Raw genomic sequence first — 14,382 nt, 5'->3', positions numbered from 1 at the left:
TAAACTGCACATTTGTTACAGTTTCTTACCTATCATACGCACACTTGCTACATTGTTACTCTTCTGTTACACGCACAGTTGTTATTTGTTACTCTTGTAACACGCACATTTTTCGCATTGTTACTCTTTTATAACGCACACACTGGTTAAATTATTAATATCCTATTAAACTGCACATTTGTTACAGTTTCTTACCTATCATACGCACACTTGCTACATTGTTACTCTTCTGTTACACACACATTTGTTATTTGTTACTCTTGTAACACGCACATTTTCGCATTGTTACTCTTTTATACCGCACACTTGTTACATTATTAATATCCTATCAAACTGCACATTTGTTACGGTTTCTTGCTCTTGTAACACGCACATTTTCGCATTAGTACTCTTTTATAACGCACACACTTGTTACAGTTTCTTACTCTTGTAACACGCACATTTTCGCATTATTACTCTTTTATAATGCACACACTGGTTAAATTATTAATATCCTATTAAACTGCACATTTGTTACAGTTTCTTACTTATCATACGCACACTTGCTACATTGTTACTCTCCTGTTACTTATTATTGTTATTTTCCTGTTAAGCCTACAATTTTTACAATGCTAGTCTACTGTACCGTTCGTACTCCTTACATTGTTACTTTCTTATAGCATTCACACTTGTTATATTGTTGTTATCATGTAACACTAACACTTGTTACGGTGTTATTTTTCCGGTAACAAGCTCATTTATTATGTTGTTAGTTATTTTCTGTCACAGTTACATATGCTACTTTCCTGGAACTCGCAACATCTAATTGACAATTTCCCCTGTTTCTGAAGACAGTGAATACGAGGAAGTGGGTGGGCAGCAAACCAGGTTCACCCCTGAAGCTATCGAAAAATTATGTGAGAACACTAAGTTCAACAAGCGGGAGTTACAGCTCATGTACCGGGGATTTAAACAGGCAAGTGATTATGTACTGGGAAGATTGATTTTAGGCTGGAAGGTTGGTTTTAGGATAAAAAAACTGTTAAATTATTTGTAGTGTATTGCAATTCAACAGTTTGTAATCTAATACCAACCTTCCCAGCCTCAATACACTACAAATAATTCAACAGTTGTTTTTATCCCAAAACTAGCCTTCCCAGCCTCAATACACTACAAATAATTCAACAGTTTGTAATCTAATAATAGCCTTCCCAGCCTCAATACACTACAAATAATTCAACAGTTTGTAAACTAATACCAACCTTCCCAGCTTCAATATGCTACAAATAATTCAACAGTTTGTAATCTAATATTAGCTTTCCCAGCCTCAATACACTACAAATAATTCAACAGTTTGTAATCTAATACCAATTTGTAGTGTATTGAGGCTGGGAGATGGTATTAGATTACAAACTGTTGAATTATTTATAATATATCTAATGTATATATGTGTGTGTATGGATGTGTGGAATTCTCAGGTTGTCATGATTACCCTCAGAGTAGCTTGCAGGAACCGCAAAAACAGGAGGATTCCTTATGTACTGTATTACAGAACAATGACTGGATTTTCTCTGCCTTTTGCCGAATCTTTACACATACGAAAGAGACTGGACACAGGGTGTAAACAATCACAGTCTTTATTATAAGATCACAGCTTTATTAATGCCCTCTCGCCATAGTAGCTCCAGCCATTTGTGTTAAAGCCAAAGTTGAGTTAAACAGAATCTAGATGTCTGGAAAATAGCAGCCGCTTGAATATAACACTCTATCTCAAACAAAGAATCTCAATAATCCATATAGCCAAGGTATATAGATCTCTATTATAATCTCTGACCAACTGGCAAACTGAGAAAAACGTGATCACAAATATAAAGTTCTCTCACTCCAAGCGCATGCACCATCCACGTGACTGAAGGCCACTTTCATGTCAACAATGAATGTCACACCCTTGGTTCGCCGCTAGAGCAGATCACTGTTTCTCTTTGTAGCATCTGTCATGTTACAGTCTCTCTTCTAAAGGAGAACACAAGTGGTTCATCCAGTCCTATGAATTAGTGATATGAGAGAAGTTAGTAATTTCCTTGACCGATATTCTAGTGTAAGAATAAATCCTGAAACAAACAATGAAATTTTGAAAAATTATATAGCAGCTAAGAAGAAGAAAATGCATAATGTGCTCGTATATTACTGACGCATTAAACCTTGTGAAACGTTTTATCTCAGCTCAATATTATCAATTGACGGTAATCGTAGAGCTGAATCTTGTGGGCGTGGGGTTCACATAGTTGTGGAGCTGAATCTTGTGGTGTTCATACACAGTTAGAGCACTTAGACACTTAAAGTTAATGAGTTTTTAAAATTTTTTAACAATATTATAATATTAAATATTTGCTGTATTTTGTAATCTATATATCTATCTTTTTCTCTCTATATATCTATTCATTTATCTATTAAAAAATTTTATATTACAATAAAATACACGATAAGTACAAAAGCAACATGACATAATTTACAATTTAAAATGCAATGAATTAGACTAAGAATACAACAAAAGCAATCAATATATAATAATATTTAAATTAATTAATTTACAATTAAATATGCAATGCAATAGACTAAGCTAGGACTAATTTGATAAGTGTACTTCTAGTTTCAAGATTTATCAACAGTGGAAGAAGAACATCAAAACTAGAAACTACGTCACTGTGATCAATATTCATGACGTGTCATCTTTACTTTCTCTCTCCGCAAGGCTGGTCAAGTGTTAATCACCAAACATGGCACTAAATGGTCAGATTGGAATAAATTAGATAATGAATGAGGATTGGATCGGAATCACAGATGAGGTTACGGTCTTAATCATTTCCATATTAAATATTACACAAAAAAAAAGAATCACGTGATCTGAAACTTGTAACTAATAGTCTCCATCTCAAAGATTGTTATTCTATATTTTACAAGAGGTTCACCATGATACGAAAGACGTTATAATGGCCTCATGGTGACCTGCTTATATAATCTCTGTGTCAAGGATTGCCTTTCTTATACTAATCTATATTTTACAAGAGGTTCACCATGATACGAAAGACGTTATAATGGCCTCATGGTGACCTGCTTATATAATCTCTGTGTCAAGGATTGCCTTTCTTATACTAATCTATATTTTACAAGAGGTTCACCATGATACGAAAGACGTGATGATGGCCTCATGGTGACCTGCTTATATAATCTCTATCAAGAATTACCTTTCTTATACTAATCTATATTTTACAAGACTGCTTTCTAAGAATAAAATTTCTAATGAACTTAAGATTAACTTTCGATTATAAATCTCATCTAGATGGCATCTCCTGCCCCACGATAACTAGTTCTAGAGGTTTATCAATAAACTAACAGCTCAAGTTCTCCTGACCTTATTAATCTTTTTACTGGTTACAGTCTAGAATGCCAGCTTGTACAACGTAGTGGAAAGAAATTGCTTGCCGTTTATAGCCAGAGTGCCAGCTACTGACAGCATGTTGTTACTACAATAACACACAATCCTTCTAACGATACATTGTTACTACAGTAACGCCACCATTCTTTTGACGATATATTGTTAGTACAGTAACACCACCACCATTCTTCCAACAGCATATTGTTACTATAGTAACACCACCATCCTACTGACACCCTATTGCTACTATAGTAACACCACCGTCCTACTGATGGCATATTGTTAATACAATAATACACCACCTTTCTAACGATATATTCTTACAACAGTAACACCACCATTTTTCTGACATATATTATTACTATAGTAACACCACCGTTTTACTGACAGCATATTATTATTACAGTTACACAACTATTCTTCTAATATACGTTGTTACTATAGTAACACCACCGTTCTACTGACACCATATTGTTATTACAGTTACACAACCATTCTTCTAATATACGTTGTTACTATAGTAACACCACCGTTCTACTGACAGCATACTGTTATTACAGTTACACAACCATTCTTCTGACATATATTATTACTACAGTAACACCACCGTTTTACTGACAGCATATTATTATTACAGTTACACAACCATTCTTCTGACATATATTATTACTACAGTAACACCACCGTTTTACTGACAGCATATTGTTATTACAGTTACACAACCATTCTTCTAATATACGTTGTTACTATAGTAACACCACCGTTCTACTGACACCATATTGTTATTACAGTTACACAACCATTCTTCTAATATACGTTGTTACTACAGTAACACCACCATCCTACTGACAGCATACTGTTATTACACTTACACAACCATTCTTCTAACATACATTGTTACTGTTGTAATACCACTTTCTTACTGACATGGTTACTTACACATGGTTACTACAGTAACACTCTATCATCCTTCTAACAGCATATTGTTATTACAGTGACATTACCATTCTTCTGGTGACATACTGTTACTATAGCAACGCACTACGTTTTAACAGGAAACTGTTACTAAACAAAGATTACTAAAATGTTTACAGGAATGTCCTTCAGGAATGGTAAAGGAAGAAGCCTTCAAAGGAATCTACGCTCAGTTTTTCCCACGAGAGAGCGACACTAGTCAGTATGCCCACTACGTTTTCAACACGTTTGACCAGGATCACAGTGGTTCAATAACATTTAATGTAAGTTTATACTATTGACTGTAACTTATCTAAGTATCCAAGTCTGATTAACGTGTTTATGTAATATCCAAATGTGTCTGTCACGCTCTGTATTTTCTGTACAATTAATCGTGTATATATATATCAAAGTGTTTATTATAAAGAGTACATTACAGGAAAATTATTCCTTTTCTGTAATTCCTAAAATTTCATAATGATATCAACATCAATCCATCAATCTTCGTATGTACTTAACAGTCAATCTGAAAAAAAAAAAACTTTATTAAGGACAAAAATGTTTTTTTGTCAGGGAATTTTGCGAATTGTGATTGAATGAAATATTTACAAGGTAGGAGCATGAACGGGAAGAACGCATTAAGGGAGGAATGTGTTTTGAGAATGTATTTATTGTTCTTCGGTATATATATATTTCGTCTCAGTTCTATATACATGCATGATTTTACTGTAACATGTCGAATAAATTGATTTGAATTGAAATGAATATCTCCCCTTTGACACTTCTTATAGAAATGACAACCGTCAAAAAACGCTCACGTCGATAGTGGTCTTTTCTTGCGCTCAGTAAAATGACAAGGAATTGTGGCATCGAGCGGAAAAATCCCCACGTCTATTTATAGCGAACCTGAGTATTCTGTTGTGCTGGATGCACCCATTTTATCTAAACCCAAACAATTTTGCGAACAATGCATTACAGTAAGTCTACTTTGCTTACAAACAAACGCAATTTTCCTTATTGAAAGAACACATGGAACGACAAAAGAAGGTTGTAAACGGCCCACTAGACAATCATATTGCATATACGCCTTGGTTCACTGCACATTTTATATATATTTATCCCTATTTCCAGGAAAATTACTGTTGAATTGTTTCAACGGGCATCTGTTAGTATGATAATTTTTTAAATCGTTCACAGGATCTTGTCGCAGGATTGTCTATCTTATCCCGTGGGACAGTCCAAGAAAAACTTAGATGGGTCTTCAATTTGTATGACATAAATGGCGACGGTTACATCACTAAGGACGAGCTGTCCAGAATCATCAGTTCTGTGTACGACCAGACGGGAAGACCAGTTGATCCACTCGTTGACGACCGTGCGACAAAGGAGCACGTGGAACGGGTATTTCAGGTAATGATTGTCCTGGTTACTACGTTAAAACAAAGCTAAGTTCTACAACAACACCAAGACTAGAGAACAGGTAGAATCGGTATTTCAGGTAATGATCGTCCTAGTTACCAGGTAACAAACAAAGCTAAGTTCTACAACAACACAAAGACTAGAGAACAGGTAGAACCGATATTTCAGGTAATGATCGTCCTAGTTACCAGGTAACAAACAAAGCTAAGTTCTACAACAACACCAAGACTAGAGAACAGGTAGAACCGATATTTCAGGTAATGATCGTCCTAGTTACCAGGTAACAAACAAAGCTAAGTTCTACAACAACACCAAGACTAGAGAACAGGTAGAACCGATATTTCAGGTAATGATCGTCCTAGTTACCAGGTAACAAACAAAGCTAAGTTCACATTTATCTATGTTTAAGAATCTCTTTACTTAACGGATTTGTAAAATTATTTACTTCAATATTTTATTTGAATTGTTTCCAAAACGTTTAATAGAGAAGGGTTATTTAACGTTGTTACTCGGAACTACAAGTTATATAATTTAATTCGAAACAAATACACGTTAAAACACATGAAGCTACTGTAATCTTGATAAATCATTTCTTGCTTTAACTACCAGAATTAAATAAAAAGTTCCGTGTATAGCCCTACGCTTGAGACACAACATTAAGCGAGGAACCGTTGGTTAATGAAAGTCCTAAAATATATGATTTAAAGATTTTTTTTGTAAATAGAGGAAACCATGTGGACAAACTAATTAATATCAACAGCATCGCAGAACTTCATAAGGCTTTCTTATTCACCATCGGAATTTAGTATGCAAACGTTAAGGCAGATATAGAATTGGACAGCCATCACTTTGACGTGTGAAATTAAATTGAACCAGAGTACAGCCACGTAGTGATATTTTAAACTGTGACTGGTTGTCATCCAGCCAACCAGAAGGTGATAGACCAGTACAAAGTCTATAAAAGTCATATTATACCCGGTAATAGTAACATAAGTGATTCCAGTCTTGGCTCCTAGGGCTGAAACACCGCATGACAAGCGTGCAGAAATACTTTGACGAATGAACACTGCTTCTGTCGATAAGAGATGTGGTCAAGGAAGAAAACCTTCATGTTATTTATGAAACAGACGACAGTCGAGTACAGACCTTACCTTGCTGTAAATACAGGTGTGAATAATACCTGGAATTGAGAGATACAAATCAGCTCAAAATGGTAACAATGGACATGTAGCTGCACAAAAACAAACCAGAAGATTGAGTCGTTGCCATGGTTACTAGCCTATACGATCAACTAAGTGTAATTATAAACTAGTAACTTTTTTCGTTATTTTATCTATATATTTTATTGATTTACTTTAAAACTAGAGACTAATTAGTTTTATTCTACGTTACATTTTGGTTACTAACATACTCCAAGTAAATCATAAGATGGCCTATTCTGGTTTGGTAGTGGCCGAGTTTCGATCCTGGGTTTTCTTGTATGGTGCAAACGTGGTGAAACGATACCTTGAACTCGCAAGAGGTCAGTTGAACACTCACAATTATGGTCATATGGGTTTATATAAAAACTAACAAGGTGACCAAACAATTTGGCTGGACTATGGAGAGCAATAAAAGAAATTACACGATTTGTATGACAGTATGAAAACAAGTTAATGCTGTTATAAAACACTGGAGCAATACATTCGCTTCCACTTTGTATTTCCTGTGATAATTAATGAATTCCACATGTTGTTGTGACTTCTGTATGTGTATTGCTGTGTGTTTACATAATTCTTCTCATTACATTATATCGTCCGTTTCATTACAGAAACTAGATCTTAATCAAGACGGAGTGGTCACCATTGACGAGTTTCTTGATTCGTGTACACAGGTAAACATTGGTTGTGTATAGATAGAATTCATAAACATCTAACTCTTGCTTAGCAACCATACAACAATAGTTTCTACCTAACAATTAATGTAGATTAATATACAGATAAATCTATTACTACCATAGCAACTAATATAAATTAATACGAAGCTAAACCTACCTTCTGTGTTAACTTTTCTATTTGCCTTAGTTATGAGTCCGCAAAAATAGTGGATCATATAAATCCAAACTATTAGAAGTAAAAACAAAAACAAAGGGCTCTAAATAAATTGACCTCTTTCTTTCTTTTGTAATTTTTACCAGGATGAGAATATCGCAAAAGCAATTGGTTTTTTCGACACCGTACTGTGACATTCCAACATCGAAGTTCCCCAGAATACTTACTGTTGTCGTCAGGTTGAAGTACTATAGCTCTAGTAGCACATTGGTGCCTCCGTAGAATGATGAAATTCTGTACATCAACATGGATGTTTAAACCTGTATGTGTGTGTGTACGTGTGTATCTTTAAATACTTGTTGAAATTCTGACCAAAACGTTTCCTTTAAATGAGAAGCGGAATCCATCACCACTGTCTCTGTTGGCGACAGATAATGTCATGGCGTCGGTTAAATCCCACGGCGAAACGACATACGGCGCATGAATTGAAACAAAAGAAACTTCTATACATATACTTTTAACATTTAACGGTCAGATAGCTTATATATCCGTAAATAAATGTTGTAAAAATAGATCACAGAAAATAACACTTTTGTGCAAGAAGAAAAAGCAGACTTTTCAATTTAGTAGCGCCATCTTTTAACGAAGTAAATAAGAAAATCCACAGTAATATATCATGGATGCTCATAAAGATGGATCTCTGGAATAGTTTTTGTTTTTTACGCAAAGCTATACAATGGCCCAGCTGCGCTCTGTCCACCACGGGGGATTAAACTCCGGATTTCAGCGTTGTAAAATCGTAAACTTACCTTTGACCCTCTGGGTGACTAGCCGAACAGAGATTTACTTACAGAAAAAAATCATCAACGCTGGATTGAAATCAAAAGTGGTTCTTGGCAAAAAGTATCTTTAAGTTAATATACTCTTTTTGAAATTAAAACTTACTTAATATTTTTTTAGGATCCGTAGTGTATTTCGTATAATAACATATATACGATCCTTCCTGAAGTTGTTAGATGAGCTTAAAACTGAAAACGAAATCATCAACGAATTTGGTTGCGTCTCTTCACTACAGTTGTCGTACGACAATAAACAAAAGTTTCGTCAGAGATAAAATGTTTACCAGTAACTCATTAGACGTTAAATGTTTGTTTATTTGTAATTAAGCACAAAGCTACACAATGGGCTATCTGTGCTCTGCCCACCACGGGTATCGAAACCCGGATTCTAGCGTTGTAAGTCCGCAGACATGCCGCTGTGCCACTGGGGGGCGACGTTAAATAGCATGTCATGTCACAGCACGTTTGTCTCGAAACTGAAGCTATTTAACACAAACTTAAGATGTAAAGAGTTATTAAAATGTTTTCTCGTCAACTCATGTAAGTAACACGATAATGATGATATTACAGGAGAAAATAGTTTGTTGAACAGATGAAACTTCTTTTAACTGAAATAACTGTGCAGAAGTAAAACAAACAATATTTACAATTTCTTCGGAAAATCTATAAAAAAAACAAACGTTTACAAACATTATCAATTCACAGAAAGGTTCTTCTCTTATCCTTTCTTGCCCATTTTTCGATGCCGCCATCTTGAATGGTATCCAATTCGGAAGGTTTATAGCTAGCTGTCCAGAAAAAGACACAAAGTTGTCAGTTGGAGACTGACCGTTTAAAGTGTGAACATATGTAGTTTTGGTAGCCACTTCGATCACCTTAGAAACCCACGTGGTACATAATACTATAGTTTCTTTACGGTATACGAGTTACCATAATATCAGTTCAGTTGTTTTTTATATTTAAGCTGAAAAAAAGAAGGTTTGGTTGTTGTATTGAAAAAGCTATAGTAACTAATCCATCTTGAAGTGGTCTGTGATCCACAAATGGGAATCAAAGGTATTTGTACACAGTTCCTGTAATCCCACCACTAAACGGACTTTTAATCAGTTCCCCATACACAAAGTGATTTGGCGTGCTTTACAACAGAAAATCCAGCAACAGAAACAAATATAATATCGTGTTTGTTTGATTTTTGTACACCGACGTTTATGTATTAATCTTATACCAGAATATACCTAATATATTTAAAATATCCAAATATTTTAATTTTTCTTTAAAGTCAGTTGATTACTCTCGGTTTTTTTCGAAATAAAATAGGTCAGAAACAATAAGTTGTATTTTGTCATTATTTCGAAAGTGAAATTTAATGGCGCAATTAATTGAATGTATTTTATTTCAGATTTCTGAGTTGAACTATTTTTTTCAAACAAATATTTTCGGCAGATGATTTTTTACGTATTACACATTAAAGTCGTCATTCAAGCTGTTTCTAAGCAACTGAAACGTTAAACAACTTCTAACAAGTTGAGTTAATAACGCATGTATTAAATTTAAAAATCCCCTTTTTTAAATATAAGTCGTAATATTTCATGGAAAACGCTTAATCGTGTTATTTTCACGATTTTTTGTTCACAAAAATAGACTCTTACCGGGGATAATGACTTGCGATAATATATAAAGTTGATTCTAGTCTATTAATTTTAGGCCCGATTAGAGTTCATGAAGACACGATAATATTAGTCCAAGCTATTTTTATGAGGTCTCTGCTTACTAACTGGACTATATAATATACTGACATCGCCAAACAATTAATTCACATTGAATAGCGTCAAGCTCTGCCATAAACGGTGTAGGAATATTGCTCAAAAATCTCATGAGATGGCGCCACGTGTTTCGATATTTATTTAATGCAATTTATTTTCGTTTAAATATAAATTGTTTCATATGTGTTTGTAGATTAATTTGTTTTTATTCGCAATCTAACGGGACTTAGTGAACTGAAAATGTGCCATTAATTTTATTATATGTTCTCTTAATTCAGAGTTTGTTATCTGTTTATTATCGTATTTTCTAACTACACACATAACTTCGTTACTTGGGTATACTATAAACATTAATTTTTATTTTGTATTTTTCTCTAACAATAAAAGCTCTACTCTGTAATAAGAATTATAATTGTTTTCTTTATTATTAACTCTATAACCAGCCCACACACACAAAACCTTTCCTCTTGTGCTACTTATTGGAAGAGTTCAGGAATTTATTTTTATATTGGAATTAAATTTTGTGTCACACATAAGTGACGTATATTAGTGTGCGAAATTTGAGCCCTACCTTTACTACTAGCAAGAGACCACTGTAACTTATCTCCCTCTATGTCAAAATACCTTCTCCCAGTCACATTATTGAATTCACATTTGTATTGAACGAGTAGTGTAAATTATAACAATACAAATTCATTACCTTACATTTACTGAACTAAAAGGTCCATTCTAAACTTTAAACGCATTTATCTAAAATATTTATTCACTAAATTCGCCCAAAAATATACGAATCGCACAAAAACGCTAAATAACGCAATAAATCCCAATAATTACTGTTAGCATCACCTATGTATTTATAATAGAAACCAGTGATTACACCGAATTGTTCGATAATGGCGACAGATTTTCATTGTCACTCTAGTGTTAAGGATACAACACTCTATGAAATCACCATATGTATTTAACTTAGAAACTAGTGATTAAACTCAATTGTTTGGTAATTTCTTTACATCGAATATTGCAAGATCAAAGCTTAAAACTACACACGTTATTGCCACTTGTAGTGAATGCTATAGAAACAAGCCAAAGTTTTGAGAATTAATCACGTCACAGTCCAGTTTCTTTGCACCCAAGACCATTATTTGAAATGAATTTTATACGTCTTGATAAAAACGTTAATACGCTCACTAAACACTACTTAATAACTAAGAATGTAATAACAGGTAATTCATCTCAAACGTACGGACTCGCGGCATCACGAAAATGAGTAGAAATAGGTCTCGCCATCTGTCGGTAAATAACAGCAGTTATGGAATAAGTATTAATTGCTTATCTATTTATGTTTCTCACTGATAACCGACGTTTGCTATGTTAACAATGTAAAAATAAATTTTCACACAAATATTAGTATCCCCATCTTTTAATTTTCTACAAACTACGGAAAGCATATAAAATATTCCCTACTACATATGTATAATATTTTTTGTATTTATTTTACATAAATATTGCCATGCTCCATGTATAGTAAAAATATACCTGAAACGTTATTGTTTTAATATTATTGAGTAATCATTTCAGGTTATTCGTAAATTAAACTTTATATGTTTGTCGTCTGTACCAATATTTGTCCCATTATTCGTAAATACATTCAATTGAATACAGAACTCTGTATTTAAGCTGGAATTTCAGAATGTTTCTCTGGGTTATTCCGAGCACCAAATATAGTACTTCCTATACGAACGTTTGTACTTCCAACTTCAATCTACGAAAAAGATAAGACACCAGTGTCAAAAAACTAGCAGTTTGATTATAAAATGTATTCATAAAATCTACACTATATATTTACGATAATACACTCATCTTAAATAGTTAAATTCAATACAGACCTATTGTAAGACTTGAAACTAAATTGAGAATGCTTTATAAACACTTCACAGTTCACAATAGAGACATGCATATGTTAAAAACATACCAAATGGTGTTTACTTGTTACTTCTAGTTATTTCATTCAAAATTATATTGGTGTTTTAAATATTTTTACCACTATTTTCGTGGCCATTCTGGATAAGTATCATCTTGGAAAGCTTATAACCTACCCAAAGATTACATTCAGCTCCACTACCTCTCAGCTACATTACATTGAGCTCCACTACCTCTCAGCTACATTACACTGAGCTCCACTACCTCTCAGCTACATTACACTGAGCTACACTGTTTCTCAGCTACACTACCTCTCAACTACATTACATTCAGCTCCACTACCTCTCAGCTACATTATATTCAGCTCCACTACCTCTCAGCTACATTACATTCAGCTCCACTACCTCTCAGCTACATTATATGCAGCTCCACTACCTCTCAGCTACATTACATTCAGCTCCACTACCTCTCAACTACATTACATTCAGCTCCACTACCTCTCAGCTACATTATATTCAGCTCCACTACCTCTCAGCTACATTACATTCAGCTCCACTACCTCTCAGCTACATTATATGCAGCTCCACTACCTCTCAGCTACATTACATTCAGCTCCACTACCTCTCAACTACATTACATTCAGCTCCACTACCTCTCAGCTACATTATATTCAGCTCCACTACCTCTCAGCTACATTATATTCAGTTCCACTACCTCTCAGCTACATTATATTCAGCTCCACTACCTTTCATCTACATTACATTCAGCTCCACTACCTCTCAGCTACATTTTATTCAGCTCCACTACCTCTCAGCTACATTATATTCGGCTCCACTACCTCTCAGCTCCATTATATTCAGTTCCACTACTTCTCAGTTACTTTACATTCAGCTCCACTACCTCTCAGCTACATTATATTCAGCTCCACTACCTTTCATCTACACTACATTCAGCTCCACTACCTCTCAGCTACATTACATTCAGCTCCACTACCTCTCAGCTACATTATATTCAGCTCCACTACCTCTCAGCTACATTACATTCAGCTCCACTACCTTTCATCTACACTACATTCTGAGTAAAATGAACAAATATAAAACAAAACATACCGCATGTTCAAAATCTCCAGACATTCCCATGCTTAGTTCAATACTGTTTACATCCAAGCCAAAATGAATGCAAGTTTCATTTGCACATTTGATCAGATGTTGAAAATCTGGATTAGGTCCTAAGGAAAGGTCGTGGTAAAGTGATCCTATGGTCATTAAACCAGCAAAATCTAGGCTTGGACAGTTACCCAGGATGTGACCGACCAGATAGCACACTTGATCAGGGTCTACACCAGTCTTACCTATAAATGTTCTATAATCAAACTTGTATTTATAATTGAATAAGTTGTATTATTACAGAAATATTAGTAACATATAACTGGACATGCATTTTTGTAATCATTATACTAAAAATAAATCAAAATATTCAAATTATAACACTGTCCCCCCAAAAAATAAAAACACCAATTTTCAATAACATTTCTAATGACCCATTTCAGTATGGAAGGTTTGTAAAGGACTAAATATACATTTAAAAACTAAACACTGATTCTATCCAATCAGCTGAGTATAAAAGTCAGTTTTTATCTAGATTTTAAAAGTGAAGGATATAATACTAGCTTTTAAAGCCAAGGCGAACTTGTAAAAAATAAAATGGAACCAATCAAAGAATTTTACAAAAAAGTTGCAGAAGAAACTTAGTTTATTCTCATCCAATTCATTTTAACTTCTACCTGCACTATGTGTTTCTTTGTTACCCTACTTACTCTGCTCCCCCCACTTGTGTCAACTTCTACCTGCTATGTGTTTCTTTGTTACCCTACTTACTCTGCTCCCCAACTTGTGTCACCTTCTATCTGCACTATGAGTTTCTTTGTTACCCTACTTACTCTGCTTCCCCACTTGTGTCACCTTCTATCTGCACTATGAGTTTCTTTGTTACCCTACTTACTCTGCTTCCCCACTTGTGTCAACTTCTATCTGCACTATGAG

The 14,382-nt window shown here is 34.4% G+C and overlaps 2 protein-coding genes across 5 annotated transcripts in view; one reads left to right on the top strand and one right to left on the bottom strand.

Moving 5' to 3' along the window:
- Nucleotides 1-830: 830 nt before the first annotated feature.
- Nucleotides 831-10,817, top strand: LOC106467051 (Kv channel-interacting protein 4-like; the record flags this gene model as incomplete). Its single annotated transcript, XM_013927367.2, has 5 exons — nucleotides 831-955; nucleotides 4,510-4,653; nucleotides 5,567-5,779; nucleotides 7,599-7,661; nucleotides 7,965-10,817. Coding segments are annotated over 5 exons (593 nt in total), but the record flags the coding sequence as incomplete, so codon positions are not given.
- A 1,087-nt stretch (nucleotides 10,818-11,904) lies between these two features.
- LOC106467048 (pyridoxal phosphate homeostasis protein-like) overlaps nucleotides 11,905-14,382 on the bottom strand; it is a 9,312-nt gene continuing 6,834 nt past the window's right edge. For all 4 annotated transcript variants that reach the window (XM_022395152.1, XM_022395153.1, XM_022395154.1 and 1 more), the window contains 2 exons: nucleotides 13,450-13,691; nucleotides 11,905-12,182 (listed from right to left, as the gene is read on the bottom strand). In XM_022395152.1, coding sequence (XP_022250860.1) covers nucleotides 12,093-12,182; nucleotides 13,450-13,691 — 332 coding nt within the window. In that variant the 3' untranslated portion in view covers nucleotides 11,905-12,092. The remainder of the gene's footprint in view (nucleotides 12,183-13,449; nucleotides 13,692-14,382) is intronic.

This window comes from Limulus polyphemus, unplaced genomic scaffold (genome assembly GCF_000517525.1).
Source record: "Limulus polyphemus unplaced genomic scaffold, Limulus_polyphemus-2.1.2 Scaffold2468, whole genome shotgun sequence".
Lineage (NCBI taxonomy): Eukaryota > Metazoa > Arthropoda > Merostomata > Xiphosura > Limulidae > Limulus > Limulus polyphemus.
Note: the sequence above shows the minus strand (reverse complement) of the source record. Positions and strands in the feature narration are given on the sequence as shown.